We start from the raw sequence: 23,104 nt of genomic DNA, 5'->3' as shown, positions 1-23,104 counted from the left end.
GAGTGTCTGGGCAGGAGGGGAATTCATGACTGGGGGGGATCCCACTTCTGGGCCCACGAGTTATAGTAATACAGGCCTATCTCAGGAAGCAAGAAAAATCCCAAATAAACTAACTAATCTTACACCTAAAGGAGCTAGAAAAAGAACAAGCAAAGCCCGAAGTCAGTAAAAGGAAGAAAATAATAAATATTGGAGGAGAAAGAAATAAAATAAAGAATTAAAAAAGCAATAGAACAGATCAATGAAACCAGGAGCTAGTTCTTTGAACAAATTAACAGAATTGATAAACTTTTAGCCAGACTCAAAAAAAAAAAAAAAAAAGACACAAAGCAAAATAAAAAATGAAAACAAGGTAATGATTATAAAGCTGCTCACTGAACTCAGAAGAATAGATAAAAACTTTACAAAGGAAATAGAAAAATATAAGAAAGTACCAAACAGAAGCCATAGAACTTAAAAACATAATAACTGAACTGAAAAATACACAAGAGGGGCTCAACAGCAGATTGGATGAAGCAGAAGAACAGATTAGCAAGCTAGAAGATGTAAATAATGGAACTCACCCTGACAGAGCAGGAAAAAAAAAAAAAGGAAAAAGAAAATGACAAAACATTTCAAAGAAATGACTGAAAATTTTGCTCATCTGGGAAAGGAAACAAACATGTAGGTCTAGGAAGTCCACTAAGTTCAAAAGATATCCACACCAACACACATTCTAATTAAAATGTCAAAAGTTAAAGAGAGAATCTTAAAAACAGCAACAGAAAAATAATGTGTTATATGTAAAGGAAATCCCATAAAGCTATCAGCAAAATTTTCAGCAGAAACTTTCCAGGTGATAAAGGGAGTGGCATGAAGTATTCAAAGTGCTGAAGGGAGAAACCTTCCAACCAAGAATACTCTACTGGCAAAGTTATCATTCAGAACAGAAGGAGAGACAAGTTTCCCAGATAAACAAAATTAAATAAGTTCATCACCACTAAACCAGTCTTAAAAGAAATATTAAAGGGACTTCTTTAAGCTGAAAAGAAAAGGCACTAATTAATAACAAGAAAACATATTAAAGTGAAACTCTCTCTGAAAAAGGTAAATATATAGTGAAAATAGTGGAGTAATCATTTATAAAGCTAGTATGAAGGGTCAAAAGTAATTAAGATTAAATAATTAAGGGATACATAAAATAAAAGATGTGAAATGTGACATCAAAAACGAAATGTGGGAGAGGGGAATAAAAATGTAGTTTTGGAATGTGTTCAAATTTAAGTGGCTATCAATTTAAAATAAATTGTTATACACATAGGGTGATATATGTGAACTATTTCAAAGTAACCAAAAGTAATATATCATAGCAAATACACAAAGGAAAATGAAAAATGAATCTAAACATAACATAACACTAAAGAAGTTATCAAAACAGAAGATAAATGGGGCACCTGCATAGCCAGTTAAGCATCTGACTTTGGCTCAGGTCATGATCTTACAATTTGTAGGTTAGAGCCCAGCCTTGAGCTCTATGCTGACAGCTCAGAGTCTGGAGCCTGCATCAGATTCTGTACCTCCCTCTCTCTCTGCTCCTCCGTCTCTCATGCTCGTTCTCTCTCGTTCTCTCTCTCTCTCTCTCTCTCAAAAATAAATAAATATTAAAACAAAAACAAAAACAGAAGGTAAGAGGGAAAAAGAAAATAACAAGAAAACTGTGAAAACATCCAGAGAAAAGGTAACAAAATGGGAATAAGTCCACAATTTTCAATGATTACTTTACATGTAAATGGACTAAATTCTAAAATCAAAAGATATACAGTGGCTGAATGAATAAAAAAAAAAGACTTAGCTATATGTTTCCTGTAAGAGTCTCACTTCAGAAGGACACACACAGATTAAAAGTGAAGTGACAGAAAAATGTATCACATGCAAATGGAAATGAAAAGAAAGCTGGTATGGCTATACTCAATATCAGACAAAATAGACTTAAAACGACTGTAATAAAATGCAAGAAAAGGCATTACATAATCATAAGGGAATCAACCCAGCAGGAAGATATAACATTTATAAATATGTATGCACCCAAATAGAAGCACCAAAATACACAAACAAATATTAACAGGCCTAAAGGCAGAACTTTATAGCAATACAATAATAGTAGGGGATTTTTAACACCCCTACTTATATCAATGGATAAATAATCCAGACAGAAAGTCAATAAGGAAACATAGGTTTACACAACACATTATACCAGATGTACTTAATAGATAAATATAGAACTTTCCATCCAAAAGGAGTTGAGGGGCAACTGGGTGGCTCAGTCAGTTAAGTATCTGACTTTGGCTCAGGTCATAATCTCACAATTCAGGGAGTTCGAGCCCTACATCAGGCAGGACAGCTCAGAGCCCAGAGCCTGCTTCAGATCCTGTGTCTCCCTCTCTCTCTGCCTTCCCCTGCTCGTGCTCTCTCTCTCTCAAAAATAAATAAACATTAAAAAAATTCAAAAGGAGATGAATACATATTTTTCTCAGGTGCACATGAAACATTCTCCATGATAGATCACATGTTAGGCCATAAAGCAAGTCTTAATAAAAAGACTAAAATCATATCAAGCATCTTTTCTAAGCACTAAGAAAAAAAAAGAACAAAAAAAGAACAAATAAAACCTAAAGTTAGAAGAAGGAAGGAAATAATAAGAATAGAGTGGAAATCCGTGAAATAGAGACTAAAAAGACAATAGAAAAGATGAATGAAACTAAGAGCTGGTTCTTTGAAAAGATAAACAAAACTGACAAACCTTTAGCTGGACTCACTCACTAATATATTTATTTTATAAATATAACATCAGAAAGAGGAAAAGATAAAACTGATATCACAAAAACACAAATCATCATACAAGACAACTACAAAAAAATTATATGCCAAGAAATTGGACAATCTAGAAGAACTAGATAAATTCCCAGAAATAATATTTCAAGACAGAATCATGAAGAAATAAAAAGTCTGAATACACCAATTACAGTAAGAAGATGAATTAGTAATCAACACCTCCCAACAAACAAAAGTCCAGGGCAATATAGCATCACTGATGAATTCTACCAAACATTCAAAGATTTAATACCTACCATGCTCAAACTCTTCCAAAAAACTGAAAAGGAGGGAATGCTTCCAAACCCATTTACAAAAACAATATTACCCTGATACCCAAGCTAGACGAGGACACCACAAAAAAAAAAAAAAAAAAAAAAAGAAAGAAAGAAAGAAAAAGAAAAAAGAAAAGAAAAGAAAAGCAAAAAAGAAAAGAAAAAGAAAAAGAAAAAAAAGTGAAGGAGAAGAAGATGAGGGGGAAGTGGGGGGAAGAAAAAAACTTACAGGCAAATATACCTTTTAAACATAGATGCAAAAATCCTCAATAAAATATTAGCACACTGAATTTAATAACACATAAAGATCATACACCATGATCAAGTGGGATTTATTCCACAGATGCAAGGATGGTTCAATATCCACAGACCAATCAACATGATGAACCACATTAACAAAATGAAAGATAAAAATCGTATAATCATCTCAAATAGATAAAGAAAAAGCATTTGGCAAAATTTAACATCCACTTATTATAAAAACTCTCAACTAAGTGTGGAGGGAACATAGTTCCACATAATAAAGCCCATATATAACAAGTCCATAGCTAATATCAAACTAAATGATAAAAAGTTGAAAGTTTTCCTTTAAAATCAGGTACAAGACCAGGATGCCCACTCTCCCTGCTTTTATGCAACATAATATTGGAAGGCCTAGCCAGAGTAATTAACAAGAAAAAGAAATAAAAGACATCCAAATTGAAAGAAAGAAGTAATTAAAACTGTCACTACTTGCAAATGACATGATACTATATATAGAAGACCCCAAAGACTTCACCAAAAGAACTGCTGGAACTAATAAATGAATTCAATTATGTTTCAAGATACAAAATTAATATGCAAAAATCCATTGCATTTTCACACACTAATAAGAAACTATCAGAAAGAGAAATCAAGAAAACAATCCTATTTATAAGTGCATCAAAAACAATGAAATGTCTAGGAATAAATTGAACCAAAGAAGTGGAAAACCTGTACCCGGAAAATGATAACACATTGATGAAACAAATGGAAGACACAAATAAATAGAAAGATATTCCATGTTCATGGATTAGAATAATTAATATTGTTAAAATGTCCATACTACCCAAAGCAATCTATAGATTTAATGCAATCCCTATCAAAATCCCAATAGCATTTTTCACAAAAGTAGAACAAATAATTGTAAAATTTGTACGGAATCACAGTAAATCTCAAATAGCCAAAGCAATCGGGATAAAGAAGAACAAAGAGGCATCATATTCCCAAATTTAAAACAATACTACAAAGCTATATAATCAAAACAGTATGTTACAGATAGAAAAATATAGACACACAGATCAATGGAACGGAATAGATAGCCCAGAAATAAACTCATGCAATTAATTTATGACAAAGGAGGCAAGAATATAGAATGGGAAAGAAGAGTCTCTTCAATGAATAGTGATGAGAGATGTGAACAGCTACATGCAAAAGAATGAACCTGGAACACTATCTTACACAATATACAAAAATAAATTTAAAATGTATTAAAAGACTTGAATGTAAGACCTGAAACCATAAAACTCCTAAAAGAAAACATATTAATCTCCCTGACATGAGTCTTAGCAATGCTTTGTAGATCTGGCTCCAAAGACAAGGACAACAAAAGCAAAAATAAACAAATGGGACCACATCAAACTAAAACCATCTGCAGAGCAAAGGAAACTATCAACAAAATGAAAAGACAACCTAGTGAATGGGGGAAGATATTTGCAAATGATATATCTGATAAAAGGTTAATACCCAATATATATAAAGAACACATACAACCCAATAACAAAAAAACAAACAATACCATTTTCTGAATTCAACTGAAACATTATTTATTATCTACACAAAGTAGATAAGATAAAACTAATACATTCTGAAACAAGAACTAGAATAAAGGTAGTATGTAGGAAATGTAAACAAAAATTAATACACAAAACTAAGAGATTATAATTGAAGAAAGTCCTAACAGAAAAGAAGAAGGGTGGGGCACCTGGCTGGCTCAGTCAGTAGAGCAGGTGACTCTTGATCTCAAGGTCATGAATTCAAACACCATGTTGGGTATAGAGTTTAAATAAAAACAAAATTAAATTAAAAATTTTAAAAAAAAGAAAAGAGGAAGGGGAAGTTAGTCATGCTGACTGAAGACAAATGTCAAGTTGTCTTAGGTATGCAGAGAAAAGAATAAACATCTGGAAAAGTTGAGGTCATGGGAGAGGGCAAGGTGCATTATAACTTATATAGGCATCGGAAATCTACTCATAATATTAGAGTACAAGAGTGATATGTCAGAGTTGCACTATGAGACAATTTATTTAGGAGGATGGAAAGGTGGGAAGTGATAAGTAATAAGAATCTAATTAGATGGGTATTAAAGCAATGAAAATGAGCAATAATTGGGATGTTGGGATGATAAAGGAACAAATGACTGAAGGTGACTAGACAAGGTAGAGGGTAGATTCTTTAAGAATCAGCATTTTTGTTTTTGTTTTTGTTTTTTTTAATGCTTTATTTATTTATTTATTTTGAGAGAGAGAGAAAGGGAGAGAGAGAGGGAGAATGAGCAGGGAAGGGACAGAGAGAGAGGGAGACACAGAATCCAAAGCAGGCTCCAGGCTCTGAGCTGTCAGCACAGAGCCCAACATGGGGCTTGAACCCACAAACCACGAGATCATGACCTGAGCCAAAGACTCATGCTTAACCAACTGGGCCACCCAGGTGCCCCAAGAATCAGGGTTTTAAAAAGGGTCTAAGACTAAAGAAACAGACAGGAGTAAGCATATGCTTTTGTCATTAACAGAAAGAAGAAACTCTAAAAGAGAGGTTATCTGGGGCATAAAGAATGAAAAAGTCATTCTGGGACATGCTAAATTCATTAGGTCAAGAAGATATCCAGTTATGTTTCAAATAAAAAAAATTAATATAGTTTTGAAGACTGGGTTAAATAAATAAGTCATTTGGCATGTGTTGGTATAGAGTTGATAGCAGAAGTCATGGATGTAGCTGATGCAGAGAAAACAGAAGAGGCCCACAGCCAATGCATCCAGCCAACCTCCTCAGGGAGGGGAGATGGAAGTGTTCAGAGAAATTGGTAGAACACCTAGCAAAGTATACACCAAACATGAACAGAATTTCAAAACAGCTAACGTGAACAAGAGTGTCAAACGTTACAGAAAAAAAAGGGAGAGAATAAAGACTTTGCAGTTAGTACACCACTGGGAAACAGTGGATGGCCCTCTGGGTGTGAGAACAGTTTCAACAGAGGATGGAAGACAGAAATCAGGCCACAAGGGGTTGTGGCCTGAGTGAGGGGGTAGAAAGTAAAAGCAAGATCTTCTGTAATTATTCCACATGCACAAGCACGTCCAGATATACACAAATCTCTTATAAAATAATTAGAAGTCAAATCAGCAAATATAATAATAATAATAATAATAATAATAATAATAATATTTATATGCTTTTACCTTCTTGTGATTCTTGTAAACATTTCTGTGGGCAAATCCCTTTCCACAAAGCTTGCATTTGTAAGGTTTATCTTCACTGTGTATTACTTTGTGGGCGCCCACTTGATCAAGCCTCTTGAAAGATTTATTACAAATCTCACAATTATAGGGTCGCTTTTCTGTGAAAAATGAGTGGAGACAATCTCACATCTATATAAAGGTAAAGGATAAAAAGGGAAACAGCCTTACCTTATATTACTTCTAATGGACTAGTCAACTGAAACATGATTCAAACAACTGAAAAAAATCTACTTACCAGTCCATTTCTGTTAGACATGTGACCCTATTCACAAAAGAAATATGAACTTGTTCTTTCAGAGACTTATTTTTGTAAACTAAATGTGTAAATTAGCTTAGATGTAAGAATGAAGCTCAAATTCAAGGAAAAAAAAATCCTATTTCCAGATGAAAAATGTGCTGATAGTATGAGTTTAAACCAAGGTCACAACTTCAAATGCTAAGAGTGTTCTGACAGTGATAAAAGTAAATGACAGACCTGCCTCCTACTTGAACAAGTGGAACTCATATAGGCAAAGCTTCAATTCTCAACAGAAAGCTTCAATTCTCTACGCACCTAGGTTGTTGTATAGAACCCATATTTATGCAACGTTAACGAAATGTTGACCACTAGATGCAAAAAATACTATTTGTTTCAAACAAAGCATATCTGAAGGCCACCAGTTTTTGATCTCCTATTTTCATTTGCCAAAATATATATAGCCATCACCAAACAAAGTGGATACGTAAAAACATTCTAACCTCAATGGCCTTAAATTATAGACGTTCCAAACTCTAGAAGGAGACTTCATAAAGCAAAATTTATTTTCAGACCTTATTCTTTTTAATCTGTATAACAGACCTATTACTCAAACTTGCTTAAAATGAAACTACAGCTTTAAAAACTTATATTCTCAAAATGTATTTATAAATTTCTCATTAACATTTATTAGTACCTTGGTGAGAATGTGAAAGTATCTAGAAAAGCAGAAACTGTAATTGTTGAATCCCTCCTAAAAGTCAGACCCCCTGCTAGCACAGTACATAATGATCTCATTTAACCTTCACAGCAATTCTAAAAGGTAGGGCCCTTTTCACAGATAAAGAACAGAATCTAAGGCTCCAGGAGGAGTAGACAATAAATTAAATGGTGATTCTGAAGAGCTTTGATATCACTTAGTCCAATCACCTTGGCTTTATAAATAAACTGAGGTCTAGAGAGGCTAAGTAACTTGTTCAAAATCACACGGCTAGTTACTGGCCAACCTAGAACTAAAAGTCAGGTCTCCTGATTACTATTCTCGGAGATCCTGAAAAGGACAAAGTGAATCTTTTGTAGTGATTTCAATATAAATGAACAAATATGTATTTTACCTGAGTGAGTGATCATATGACGTTTTAGCTGATTAGCTGAAATAAATTTCTTCATACATTCTTGACAATCAAATATCTCATGAATCTGAAAAAGGTTAAGTTGACAGGTCAACTGTCAAAGCCAAATAAATTATATAGAACTCAAGTAAAAGTATAAATATGTGGATAGCTGCTATTGCAATATCTATGTATATTGTAATTCAGCTCTGTTTTATTCACACTATCTTATATAAATTGAAAATGCAGTGAACCTGTTACCTAATAAAAACAAACAATTAAAAGAAAATACAAGATTGCAGCACACTATTTAAATATGTGGTATAGCTGACCTATTTAGTGCATATTAAATTTCTACACTCTGTAAAAAGTTATACCTAACTGACACGAACTCTTTTTGTTATGCACAAATTTGGATTTGGAAATATAGAACCTGTATGTGATAATATTCCCTTTACAGTAGTGAAACTATTTTAAATTTAAATGTATATAGTACAGAAAAAAACATGAATTACCATGAAAGACAAGAAGATATAGGATTCCAAAAAACATTTAGCTCAAAGTAAAATTCCTACATGATAGGAAGACCACAATAAAAAGAAAAGATCAAAAACTATAATAAGTAGGGAACATGACTTTATCAAACAGCTGGCTAATAAGTTTTACAACTGAATATTAACTTTAGCTCTTTCCCTCTAAGACACTAAACAGAGAAATTGTATAGGTGGTATGAAAAGTAGAAGCCCAGTTTATTATCAGAAACAATGCACAAAGTTCTAAGAGGAATGTATTTCAAGAAGCCTCGTATTAGAAATGTTGATCACCCCCAGTGAACAAGAGCATCACACTGTTTTGCTGAAGATTCTAAAATAGCTCTGGTGAAGTTATATTTGCTTCAACCTCACTAAAGGTAAAGCCCACAATAGTTAACACCAGAGAAGCAAAGACCCTTGTGCAGAAAGACAAGGTGCTGTGATTACCCCTGCAGAATAACGAGGGCCACTGCAGAGTGAAGTCAAGGCAGAGGGCCAAGAACTGAGTGAGTCATGAGTAGAAGACTGGGTTGTATCCTGGTAATTGGCTCCCTCGATCTAAGTGGCCATGGAAGAACTCAAAACAGAGAGACTGAAAAGAGGGGACAAGGCAGGGAAACAAAAGCTAGGGAAAATTACCAGGTCCCACGTCTGAGTCTGGGACTTCATTCGATGCCCAACCTCACGGCAGGTCTGAGGCTGCCAATCCACCTTCTGCCTTTGTCAGATCTGATTCTTGGTGAGTCAGAAAACTCAGTTGGGAAAAGCACAGAAAATGTATATAAACAAGGCAGAAGCAGAATGATGTTATTCCACTAGAGTCTGACTTACACCTCTGCTTATATGCAGTGTCATCTATTCTCTATTAGTGAATATATGGAGTCCAAAGCATTCTATGATTCCTCAGGCAAAAAATGTGGGACCCACACAAGTACTCAGAAAGCAAGTACTACACAGTTAGGAGTAAAACTTTCAGCCTGAGCCATTTTAAAGACAGTCTGTCCAATCATCAAAGACCTTCACGTGGTTTTGGTTCAACACCTATGCTTAAGGAGCAATATTATGTGTATTGTTTATTTAAAGATAGTAAGAACAGATTTATATTCTTAAACTCTATGTTTCTGTAATATATGTCTTTTATAATAACAATATCTCCTAAAAAAGATTATGTGCTTTCTGAGCCATACATAAATGAAAATATATTTAGTGTATTTTCATTTTAATATAAAACTTATATTAATACATAAATTTTTTTTAAATTATTCATCCATATATAAAGTGTTAAATGTTAAATAAAATACTGCAGAATAGTAGCCATGTTTTTTCACTTCTTAACTCTCACGGCTCCTGAAACATGAAACACTTTTAAAGGTTCAGTTGAATTAATTTTCCTTAATTATAAAACAGAATATTCACTGTATATGAAAGCACTTTTGCATTGACTATGTTATTTATAGTGGAAAATTCAGGCCACAGCTATCTTCAAAAATCCTAAAAAAGCTTAATAAAACAACCAAATTTGGTAATACTATTTATTTACACCTAATGATAAATAAAGCACAATTTTCAAAATGTTCAGCTTACTAATTGATATGGAGCATATTAAATTACAATTTTGAAGTCCCTAAATAAACAATTTTCAAGAAGGGTTATAATATGTCTTATTGTAACATAAAATAGTATATAGTAATGTAAGATACTATTCCAGACTATTATGTAATTTGGCATATTCATACAGCACCCTCTACTGGCAAGGTTAAATACTGCAACCAAACTCTATTAGACATTCAACATACCCAACTATTAAGAACAGAATCAGAAACGGAAGTCAACAAAAGCTGTCTATGGATTCAGAAAGGCTAAATTAGATGAGCCATGCTGTAATTAAGGAAGTGCTGCATTCAGCTAATAAGTTATTAACATTCTGCAGAGATAACTTGGGTGCCATGTTCTACCATCACCAAGTAGTATTTGGCTCTACCAAGACATTCCTTGGGGAAAAAGTTCTTATATTATGAAGAAAACAAATGGAAAAGAGAACACTTTTCAGAAATAGGCCCCACAAGCAACTTTGTTGAAACACTCTGTTTAGTACAATCTTTAATCTGGTAAACTATCTTAAATTTCAACTTCTTAAGATGTAAATAGACCAGGGAAAGAAATCATAGAATTATACAAGTAAGAAGATATTTAGAAAATATCTACTAAATTGGATTTCATCTTTTTGCCTCAGACTAAGATTCTGCTTCAGAAGCCATAGGGATGAAGTGAGCAGTGCAATTACTAAAATTAGAATGTTACAGTGAAGATTAGCATGGCCGGTGCACAAGAATTATATGCAAATTCTTGATGTGTTCTACATGTTTAAACAATCCTATTAGAAAACCATTTAGAAACAAACAAACAAAACAGCTCATGGCACTTGGAGAAAAAATTAAAAAGCATGGACCCATTCAAGTCACATTTAATAAAAGAGAGAACAGAGGCCCAATGTTACATGGAGTGTTAGGGACAGAAGATGACACCCACTGTCCTCACTCTCAGTCCACCGCTTGTTCCGTTATTTCTCCCTGAGGATCAAAATCACCCAACATATAAAATATAATCTTGGACATCTTTGGAATCTAACTATCTTGTGTGTTTATAGATTAAACCCACAGCACATAGTTAGAACTATCAGATTGAATATCATGAATTCTAAAGCCATTCAGGTTACTTTGGAATATATCTATATACAATAAAGAGATAAATTCATTTTGTAAACCATAAGAAAAGTAAAATTTTATATTCACTAGTACTATATACTCTCTTCAATATTAAATCACTAAAAGAAAATATTATACACTCCTAGATATTCTGAAAAGTGATGTGAAATTAAAAAATAATCATTTATCTGATAATATAATATAATATAAGAGTTCTTCTAGAATTTGTCACAATAAGAACAAAAATCTAAATTTTATTTTAGCTCTATTCTATTGTAAATTCTATTAAATAGTGCTAATGTTGTTAAGGTTAATAACCCCGGTATATTTTTCAGGTTAACCTTTCACATTAAATTTGTAAGTTAGTAATAAGTTTTATGTTTATTACAAAATGCATTAAATTTATTTTCTCCTAATATAATCATTTGTTTCTGCTAACAACACTTTGACATACTTGCACATTATTTTTAGTTCTTTAAAATAAGGAGCTCTTGTCTTTTGTTTTGTCGGACTTTACTATAAGATGCATGCATTTTAATAGCTAAATGCCATTGCAGGGCATATTATAAATCCACAAAACTTATATGTTTCCATCAAATACATAGTATTTCCTGAGCAAACAGCAACTAAAAAAGCTTGAAACTCAAAATATACTTTTACAAGAGCTCACTTTTCTGCATATCAGTCTGGCATTTTAGAATATGCTAATGTATAAATTGATGACAAAGCTCTGTCTTTATAAAAAAATCAATTAAAAATTTTCATGGCAGTCTCTATAAATGACTAAAAGGTCTTACACTCTGATGAGCATTAATCTTCATCTTACTGACCTTTCTATGTTCCTGTAGGCTTGATGCTGAAGAACACTTTTTATTGCACACTGAACATATGAGCTTTTTCTTAGGATCGCCTAAAATGCAAATAAAATATCATCATGATTTAAATGAGACTATGAAGAGCATCAGATACAATGTTTCTAGGTTATATATAATTTCTAAACAGGTATTTCATCTTAACAAGATGTTATACAAGTTATTCTAAGTTATTCTAAGTTATTCTAAGTTAACAACTTAGAATTCCAAAAATGTTCAATGTTATAGTCATAGTCATTAAACTGGATTTAAACCCTTTCTTTTTAAATTTGAAAAATATTCAGCATGATATACCACTTTCTACATATATAAAATAGGCATTTCACCTTTCCATAAACTAATGTAGAATTAAAAAAGAAAAAGCACACTAACATGAAAAATTGTAATTTAAATTAATCAAATGTGTTTATAAAAGAAAAAAATGGTTTTATTAATTCATAAGTTGATTTTGCTACTTGCTTTAAATTTTTTTTAAATTTTTTTTTTAACGTTTATTTATTTTTGAGACAGAGAGAGACAGAGCATGAACGGGGGAGGGGCAGAGAGAGAGGGAGACACAGAATCGGAAGCAGGCTCCAGGCTCTGAGCCATCAGCCCAGAGCCCGATGCGGGGCTCGAACTCACGGACCGCGAGATCGTGACCTGAGCTGAAGTCGGACGTTTAACCGACTGCGCCACCCAGGCGCCCCACTTGCTTTAAATTTTAAGAGAATATTTCATTTAATCCTCTGTGTTTTTTAAGATGGAATTTATAGATTATTCTTTCCAGCACTAGATTCCTACAAAATCTATGAGCATATACTTTCTCATATTAATGTTAAAAACCAGAATAAACCAAAATCAAGTACATCAAAACATTATATCAACATTTGTATTATTATACAAATCAAAACAAGACCAATTTTGTCTTCTTACACAGTGATTACAGTAGCTCATTTCATATTTCAAATTTCACAGTAGTTATAGAAATGAAGACTCAATAAAACATTTTTTTTCAAATATGATGTAATATCATCTGCACTACCACAAATAATCACAGAGTGGTTTCTTCAACTTTTAATTAATTTCAAATACACAAATTTGTATATTTGAAGTAATCAAATAATGTGACGAACCACCATGTACCCACACCTGGCCCCAACAATGACAAATCCATGGCTATTCTTGCTTCAACCTCAACCTCAACCCCATCTACTTCCCCATTTCTCTATTATTTTGAAAAAAACTCCAAGACATTAAAAAAAATATTACAAGATGATTTTATTTTATTATAGGACTGTGATTATACACTTTTAGAAAAAGAAAGTATGAATTTGTTCTTATTATTTAAGTTACTTGTTTCATATAATGCACTATTTTTAGCATGCTGAATGTTACAGCCAAGAAAATTTTTCATAGTGATTGACAAAAAATAATGGCTACTAAAGGAGAAAATTCTCCCCAGCAAAATGAGTATCTCTATACATATAGATCACATACACGGCAGGGGAGGGGGGCACAGAAGAGGAATATTCCTTCTTTTCTAGCTTGCACTAGCTGGCATTTCCCTCTTTCAATTCATAATCTTTTGTTGCTCTGTCTTATCCCTCATACCGGCTGTTCTTTAAGACTAGAACCCTATCCTTTCCCTGAGGGAGAGAAGAGAGATAGAACTGAGACATTCCCAACCACACCTCTTCCTTTATCCTCATGTTCCTGCTACTGTCCCTACAGCTGGAATCACAGGCAATGCACCATACCCCCATCCCTACTCTCCAAACTTTTCCCTCCTCCTGTCGTCTTCTATTCTTCATCCTAGAATTGGAATCCAAGCTCTTCTGAGAAAAAAACTAATTTTTTTTTTTTTTTTGTGAGAGAGAGAGAGAAAGCACATGCAAGCATGGGAGGGACAGAAGGAAGGACAGAGGAAGAGGAAGGGACAGAATGCCAAGCAGGCTCCGTGCTCTGCGGGGCTCTATCTCACAACCATGAGATCATGACCTGAGCCGAAATCAAGAGCTATATGCCTAACCAACTATGACACCCTGGAGCCTGAAGAAAAAAAAAATATTTTAAAAATTTATAACAATTTGCCTGAGAGTGCAGACAAATGTTATCTCCCACAAATACAAAATTTCTTGGTTTTAGCATCCATAGACTCTAAACAAAAGAAAAAAATGGAAGTGGGTTAAGGAAGTCAGGCCCTTCATTCTCTGTTTCCTCTTGGGTAACTATGAAGGTCATCATCACTCTACCAGCTTCCCTAGGTTGAAGGACAACAGTATCTACAAAGCCATAACTAGACTTTATACTATTTTAGTTTTGCTATATTCAGGTAAGTCTGATTTTTTTTTTTTTTTTTACTTTCAGATTCAACTTTCAAAACCATTCAGGAACACATTATTTACAATAGTAGGAGATGTATGAAAAATTAACACAACCCTAATGAATACATAGTCACCTAAGTACCGCAAGTTTCAGTACAATGTGGGTTAAGTGTGCTTTCAGGTATAGAAGGTTCTACAATCATATGTGTGAACACTGCTTTGTTTGCTGTTCTGATGTGAAATATTCTTTCTCCAAATGTGTATGTATCTCATAGAAGAAAAGGGAGAGACAAAAGAGGGGCTATGAATGAAAGACGGATTGTATACCAATCTCAACAAAAATTGTGCATAGTGTCCTTTGGCTAATATTGTACATTCCATATTTTGTATGTTTCCACAACACAGAAAAATAAAAAAAAAACTTCCTTTTATAAATTATTTACTACAAAGTCAACATGAGTTTCCAGAATCAGTAATATTATAATATCCAAGGCCAATTACAAGAAGCCTCACAGAAATTATGCTTATAGCACAGCCTGAAGACCACATGCCCAAATGAAAAGAATGCAAGTTTCCAGAGTTTCAGTATGCATCTGGTTTTTTACTTAGTTCAGCAAAGTTAACTTTAAAAATGACATGAAAGATTTGTTATAATACATTGCAGACAAAGATGGAGAAAATTAAGAACAGCATTTTAAACATAACAGCTTAAAAAAAAAACTATGAAGACAGGTCTATCAAAAAGTTATGCTTGCCTTTTGTAAGCATAGTGAAGGCCCAAGTTTAATGAATTCAGGAAAATGCCATCCTCCCTAAATCAGCCATATATTCTTCAAAAGGAAAGAAAGAAATCAGAACAATGTAAAGTCCTATTGATAATCATCCTGAAGCTGTATTTTGCATGGCCATACTTTCTACCACCCAGAACTTTCATAGACAGCTTACCCTAAATATGTAGTCCAAGCAATGATGCAAAATAGGAGGCAGTAGACACACTCATATTAGCTGCTATAACTTTAACATTAAAGGAGATACTTTTTGGACAATGAACAAACATAGGATACAGAAGCTGAGTACTGATTATCCTGTTCTCCTGAATGTGGGAATAAACAAGATGGGAGAAGAGAAATCCACTTTCCTCATGTCCAGAAAGACATCTTTCCACACATTTCCCAGAAGCCAAGTGCAAATGTAAACATGTGTGAAAAGCATAGGCACAGAAGGATATGAGGAGTTCCATGAGCCTCAGCCTCTCTTAAGGAAAAGACACTGAGGAAGTGAAAAGTTAACTCTGACGATACAGCCATCTGTTCAACTCCGTGCAACAGATTTGATCCCTAAACCAAAATACATTTACCATGTGCTAAACAGATAAAATCTAAGTGACAGTCAAATTTTATAGGGGTTTTATTGTTTAGCTGGCCATTAGAAGGAATTCAAATAATATCTGCTTTATTAATCCCGATACATTAAATTCCCATGTCAAAATGCAGTAATTTTCTCCAATATGGGAGAAATATAAATTTAAAAAATAGATTTTTACTACAAAACTTTAAGGCACAAGAGCATCATTTAATAGTTTTAAAATGTATCTACTAAAAGAGAAATTTCATATTTCACACTTAAATTGTTATTTAAAAACATTAATTTTTAATATACCTGACTACCAAGCTCAAGTAGATTCTAGCTTAGGTTTCCAGTTATGATTAATTCAGATATCCGAAAAATGAAAAATACTGCTGAAATCAACTTAAAAAAGAAATGGTGCTCAGAGAAAGAAAAAAGTCCACTGCAAGAGCTCCACATCTGTGTGAGCATAATGTCAAAGCAAGCTCTCTCCTCGAGAGCAAGAATTAAAAACAGATCACGACAGCCTGGGGAGAGGAAGCCCCTTTAAAAATGACCCTCCAGTGATTTCTCACCAGCATGGACATTTTCCTGGTGTCTTCTGAGGGCATCCTTGCTCTTCAGCCTCTTTCCACAGCTGTCGGCCTTGCACACAAACCTGGCATCTCCCCGGCAAGTCTCCTGGTGCTGCTCAAAACTACAAAACAACCAGGAGAGGGGAACAGGGAGAAGAAATGGTGAAGACATATCTTATGAAGTCTAACAGCACAGCAGGCTTTTGCAATGCATGCTCTCTAGTAGAGTTTCTGGGTCATTTCATGCATTACCTGGGCAGGTAAAAAGGAAAGCACTTATCTTGTAGCCATGTGACACTTAATCACTAAGAAGCATAAAAAGCATGCCTGCCAAAAATGACCCACAATTATATAACAGCCATGTGATAACTCAGACACAAAACCTCGATGCTGAATTGAAGGAAGAATTGCAAACAGAGCACTGAAAACTTCGTGAAGAATCCTTCAGACTGCTTTTCGCTGTGCACTGAAGAACGCTGAGGGGGAAATAGAAAAAAACAAAAAGAAATAAAAACTGGATGTGTAAGACAAAAACTTATGAAAAATATCTCTACTTTAAATAAAATCCTGTTGGTGATCTCTGTTTTCATTTTGTTTTTTGTCCCTTTAATTTTTGGTAGTACCTAATTTAACTATAAGACCCGGCTAAGCAAAAGTATCTTTGGTGTAGTCTCAATAAAAGCTGACTAGAATGCAGTTTTAACATCTAGTCTCTAAAAGTATATAGCCCTGGCTTGTTTTTTTTTTTCAAGAGCCTATAACAAAATTTCCAAATGTTTAATCTCTTGCTATTATAATTTTTTTAAGTTTTGAGCAGAAATTTTTCATCTCAAATTTCAGAAGCAAAGTAGATGCATATATTAAAATAGTAAACATGAAAGCTTTCTTCCTCATATACAAGGTGACATTCTTAAAATAAAAAATATACGTATCTAATTTCTCACTTTTAATAATTAATGATGCTGTAAAATATTTAAGTAAAAAGATAAATTTATACGCTGTTAATATAAAGAGTCAAAATAATAAAGGGTACCGAGCAATGTGTGGGATCGTTTAATTCATCTTCATGTGACAGCCTATATCTATTCATCTTTAAATTATTCCTCCTAAGTTGCTAAGAAATAAACAGTGCTTCCCCAAGTGTCCCCGTATTCTTCATTCTCTAAACTCTCTTCATTTCTTAAAACTCTTCTTTCACTGATTTCAGAGGGAATATCAAATGCAGACAACTGAAACTTGATCTGTGACCTCAGAGCACTAAATTATGCATAAATGAATTTCTGAATAGTAAATCAATGAGCTTGATTTGATATTTAGTGGCAAGTAAATAAATGGACAAAGACTTATTAGCATAAATAATGTTTACTTGTTGGAAGTTCATAATCAGAATGTTTCAAAAATCACCATATTATACTAAGAAAAGATAAGTTAATGACAATGACAATATAGAATGCTTACTTTCTTCCTCCCCACCCCCCCCCGTCTCCATCACTGACACCCACACACACACGTATAAAACACACACACGTATAAAACATCACTGACACCCACACACACACACCCACACACACACTTATAAAACAAATCAAATAGAATAGTTAAAAACAAAAATGTTAGCTTATAATTTTAAAGATATTCTTTGCTGTACGCACTGTCTTTGCAAAGCCTGCTTAACTGGGAATTTCTTCCCACAGTTCTTGCACTTAAATTCTTTCTCCTCTGTAGGTTTCTGGTGCAATGTCTGAAGGTGCTCAGCAAGAATTTCCTCACTGGTAAAACTCGAGTCACACTGGGGACAAGCATAGTCCTCTTTACAGCCAAGGCAATCTGTACATTTACAAGGAAGCAAATTTATAAGACAAAAATTAAGAGCCAAGAACTGTTCAGTTTTATCCTCATTTTAAAATCAAAATTGTGTTTAATAGTATCAGAAGAATAAATTCTTATTATCTCTCTGAGTATTATTAATGTTGTCCATGAAAAATAATAGGAAGTGTTACTAGAAGTACCTTATCTTTTAATTCACTTCATTGGTGTTTCAGCAAATTAATACAAAATCAAAATCAATTTTTAATTTACCCTATAATGTTAACTTTTCACATGAAAGAGTTATTGCAAATGTGGAATGAGAAAGCAAAACTTTTCCCTGAAACAGGTCATCTTGAGTTCACTGAGTTCACAAAGAGAAAAAATCCAACCAAGGCAAAACTATGTGGAATTACTAAGGGGAATCTCACGTACATGTGAAAGAGACTGAGGCCATAAAGACAGAACTCATTACGGCAGGTGTCGTGAGATTCCATGGTCTCTCTGGCTTGTCAGTCCCTAAGGACTGTCATGGCTCCACCCAAATTTCTCAAAGTGCACTATTTACATCACATTTTCTTTTCTGATTATTAAATAAGATTAGATTTAGAAAATTCAGGGAATATGAAGAAAATAAAAATTACCAATAATCTCATAATGAAGAGACAACCACTTAATATATTCTCAAGCCTGATTTGCCTTTTGTCCATTCATATTTTATAGTCTAAGAATAACTACATTTATGATCATACTTTGTATTCAATTTCATCTGTTGCTCTTTTTTTCCATTTAACATTTTCCCAAGTCAAATAAAAAAAAACATAATTATTTACTAAGCTCTCCATTGTTTGACATTGGAGTGGATTATTTGTTTCTTTTTGCTGGTGTTTTGGTTGCTCTGTTTGTGTTCTGGCCTTTTTTGGGGGAAGGGGTGCTTTTATTAAATAACATCTGATATCTAAAATAAAAATAGCAATAATGTATGTACCTGATTCATATGTTTTCAAAATCTGTTTAAGTTTCTATTGATTATTTTTACAAAAGTAAAAACAATTTGCAATTTTATATTTGTTAACTAAAGAAAAATCAGAGTGATAATAAATAAACAGGAGACCCATTTTTAAGCTAAAATAGTGGACACAGTAATAATATGCCCTGGAGGTGGGGGAGGGACCTTAAAAAATAAATACAAAAAGTATAGCATAGGGAATGTAGTCAATAATATTGTAATTCACATAAATAAATATTCCCCAAAAAGAAAATACAGAATAACACAAAAATAATACCTGTTACCCAAAGTCTGAAATTTGAAACAGCAAAATACATATTTGAAAGATAGAACAGAAAGCCTGTCCTCATCTTTCCCTTAAATAATCCAACTAAAATAAAGAAACAGAAGCATAAGCTAGCAATGCTAGGAATGCTTATACTTTCTCAGCCAGTGACATATAGTTGGAGTAGAAAATTCATATGAAAGATATTACTACCATGGTGACTAAAGAAATCAGTGTCACTTCTTGAAGCAGATTTGCTAAAGAAAATGAAAAAAATACTCTATGGTAACTTTCAATCTATTACAAAACATGAATACCTTTAACATCATTCATATTTCCTTCAAATCCCATCAGGAGTAAAACACAATAAAATAGAAACAAGCCCCAATAATAATTGATTATTCCCCAGCAGATGGCAAACAAGCGACATCTCCTGGATTACAGGATTGATCTAAGCAGATCAGACCTCCCGTCAACATTTTTGGTTACCCAACTAGAACAACCTAACAATCCTGCAGGCTTCTATGCTCAGAACAGAAAGAGATTTCCAGAAGTTCCAGATTCTCAAAGGATCTCAAACAAGAGGGAGGCCCAGGAAGAGTCCATTAGGATCCAGCAGTACCCTCTGCACACCTCTGCACTTGCCTTTCCCCATGTGCAGATGAGAAAGTAAAGTCTCAAAGAGTCAGTGACTTGCCGGGTACAAGACTGATGAGTGGCAGACACAGGGCTGGAGCACAAAACTCCTCATTCCTAGCCAACCCACTGTACCAGTGAGAGCAGTGAGAGTCAGGAGCTGGTGCTGACCTTGGCAGCTCTACAGGGCACATGGATCACCCACACCCAGCGTTCTCCTCCTGCTAGAAGAAAATGTGCTTACAGCTGGCTACTCTCTGAGAGTAGTTTTCACAAAAGCTAACTTTATTTTGAGAACACCTTATTATAACACAACTATAAGTCAACTGCAGTTCAAACTATATTTCTTCTACAACTTCTATGGTCTCAGATCACCAATTAGAGGCAATACCTTTTCTGCCAGCTGTTGATTGTCCTTTAGAATTTTTAACTTCCCCTTCTTTGATCATTGTTATAATTTGCTGTTCTTCCTCATCAGCCTCCATGTCACTGTCCAGGTAGCCAATCAGAAGTTCTGTATCTGTTTCTATGTCTTCAATTGCCAAATAGAAAATGTTTTCTCCTTCCTGAGACAAAATTAAAAAATATGCTATTGTATTACAAATATATCTCAATAATTTAAAAAATGTTGAACCATTTGTTTGTTTCTAATAATAATTAAGAAATAATTTTAAGATACATTGAGTACCAGGTTCCCATTAAAAGTTACTATTCTTTTTTTTTTATATCTCCAACAGATCCAGATACTGAAAAAGGAAACTGACAGTATTCAGTCACCCAGCAAATAAAGTACAAATATATATTACAGATAGTGACATTTATATATATCAAATGAAAGGATACTTAAATTACTAAAAGTGAATTTCACATTGTTAATTTGCCTAATGTCATAACATTTTGGGGATGCCTGTAAATGCAGCAGAAAGAAGTCTGTTAAGTAATGGTGTCACTTCTGCACAGAGAGCAATGAGATATCAATGATCTAACTATGATTAATATTAAATCCAAAACTGGAAGAAAAAAAAACTTTCAAGTTATAACATAAGCCATAGGAACTGCAAACAAACCCTGAAAGAACTTTCAAAACCCTAGACCAGAAATAGAAAAAAAAAAGATCAGGTGGGGCACCTGGGTGGCTCAGTCAGTTAAATGTCCAACTCTTGATTTCAACTCAGGTCATGATCTCATGATTCACGGATCCGAGGCCCGAGTCAGTCTCCGCGCTGACAGTGCAGAGCCTGTTTGGGATTCTCTCTCTCTCTCTCTCTCTCTCTCTCTCTCTCTCTCTCTCCCTCTCTCTCTCTCTCTCTCTCTCCCTCTCTGTCCCCTGCCCCACTCATGCTCTCTCCCTCTCAAAATAAATAAATAAACTTAAAACAAGAAAAGATAAAAAAAAGAAAAAACAACCAGGCACCTGGGAAGTTCAAAGTATTAACTGAATCATCATGTGTACCTAAATCCCACTAAAATGACAGAAGAGAGAAGAAAAGAAAACAAGTTTCACTAACAACACAAAAGAATTCTGCAGAAAATTCTAGGAGATTAGAAATCAGGTTTGAAATGATAGATAATTACTGCAGAAGAAATCTCAACCCATAACAGACACAAGAAAAATACTACAAAGAAGAACCTACTTCCCAAGGAAACCCCAGAGGAACTTCACACTTGGAATGAACTGGTACAAAAAGCCCCTCTGGGCCTTCGGCCAATCACCAGGGAAGCCAGAACTGGGGCTGCTTAGCTCGCTGTCCCCAAGAGAAACACCCAGAATTGCTGTCTCTTACATAGCTGAGGATTTGTTCTGGGACGGCTCCTACTTTGGCTGCTGAGGATAAAGAGAAGCAAAACATAGTCTGAATTTATTGAACCTTGATGGTAGGCAAGGGGAGAAGAGGACAAGGACAGTGAGCTCCACCAAGGAGTGAAATTTAGTAAGGGAGAGACATAGAACAAAGCCTTCTCTCTTGCATTATCACCACAGCACTTGCGTTAAGCAGGAGGAGACAGAGGAGAAGGGGGAAGGGAGAAAGTGAGCTGGAGAAGGGAAACTGGAGGACGAGGAATGTGTAACATATGTATGTGTGTATGTGTATATTATGTACACACAAGCAGAACCCCTGTGAAAAGCTGGGAAAAGATGCAGCAAACTATTATACAGTTATCATTTGGAGGCTGGGAGAAAGAATAGTTTATATTCCACTGTTTCAGGTTTTGTTTTGTTTTGTTTTTTACAACAAACAATCTTTGTAATCTTTAAAACGGTATATATATATATATATATATATATATATATATATATATATATACTATTCCATTCCATGGAATTTTCTAATATGTATTAGAAAATTCCATGGAAAAGACAAAAATGATGATTAAATTCATCGTTATGGGGCAAGAAAGGTTTGATTCAAAAGTTCAAAGCACTGAAGCAAATCTAACCATCAGCTATAGTTAATTAAAGGAAGTTTCTATATTTACAGCATCCTTGCAATTTTTGTAACTTCAAACCTCCAGAAACCTAAAGTGATTTCTAATTAAGAACACAATTAACTTCTATTCAATTGTTACACTTTGTGGAAGAAAATAAACAAACCAACCAACAAAAACTATGCAGACATTTAGCAAAAGAGAGGTCTCTTTTTAAATGAACTCAGAAGTGGTAATTTCCAGGGTTTGGAAACCACTTGTTAATAGTTACCAAAAGCAACAAAGGACTCACCTAATGAAGATTTCAGAACACAATCATAAATCTTAGTGCTTATCTGATCAATATCCAAGAAATTTAATTGAAGCATCTTTCCAGAATATTAATAATCAATTTTGTGATGGCCTTCATAGCACCAAGAAAAAATCATTTTTAATTTTAAAAGATGATACCATTAACTTAAACTTCGGTCATAAGACACAGCATGCCATTCAGGGGCTCCATAAGAAAAGAAAATTTTAATATACCAGTTAAAACCTTGACTTAATAAAGCAATAGCATTATACCCACCAAGGACCAACTACATGTTTTGTCTATATGCCAAAAATATGGTAAAA

General features: G+C 34.0%; 1 protein-coding gene and 1 pseudogene across 5 annotated transcripts in view; one reads left to right on the top strand and one right to left on the bottom strand.

Moving 5' to 3' along the window:
* The window catches only part of PRDM5 (PR/SET domain 5), a 206,874-nt gene that overhangs the window by 92,530 nt on the left and 91,240 nt on the right, over positions 1 to 23,104 (bottom strand). For 4 of the 5 annotated variants that reach the window (XR_002072245.2, XM_019418733.2, XM_053901284.1 and 1 more), the window contains exons 4-10: positions 20,454 to 20,628; positions 17,999 to 18,173; positions 16,730 to 16,822; positions 16,347 to 16,468; positions 12,077 to 12,156; positions 8,012 to 8,096; positions 6,602 to 6,759 (exon numbers count right to left, since the gene is read on the bottom strand). Coding sequence is in view for 4 of the 5 variants with exons in the window: in XM_019418733.2 (XP_019274278.2) it covers positions 6,602 to 6,759; positions 8,012 to 8,096; positions 12,077 to 12,156; positions 16,347 to 16,468; positions 16,730 to 16,822; positions 17,999 to 18,173; positions 20,454 to 20,628 (888 nt within the window). In the remaining variant the exon portion in view is untranslated. The remainder of the gene's footprint in view (positions 1 to 6,601; positions 6,760 to 8,011; positions 8,097 to 12,076; positions 12,157 to 16,346; positions 16,469 to 16,729; positions 16,823 to 17,998; positions 18,174 to 20,453; positions 20,629 to 23,104) is intronic. The other variant, XM_019418742.2, reaches the window with a different exon arrangement.
* Positions 10,813 to 10,907, top strand: LOC128776793 (U6 spliceosomal RNA; annotated as a pseudogene).

This window comes from Panthera pardus, unplaced genomic scaffold, assembly GCF_024362965.1.
Source record: "Panthera pardus isolate Hobbes unplaced genomic scaffold, ASM2436296v1 HiC_scaffold_13, whole genome shotgun sequence".
Lineage (NCBI taxonomy): Eukaryota > Metazoa > Chordata > Mammalia > Carnivora > Felidae > Panthera > Panthera pardus.
The sequence above is the reverse complement of the archived record's forward strand: the minus strand, read 5'-3'. Positions and strand labels throughout refer to the sequence as shown.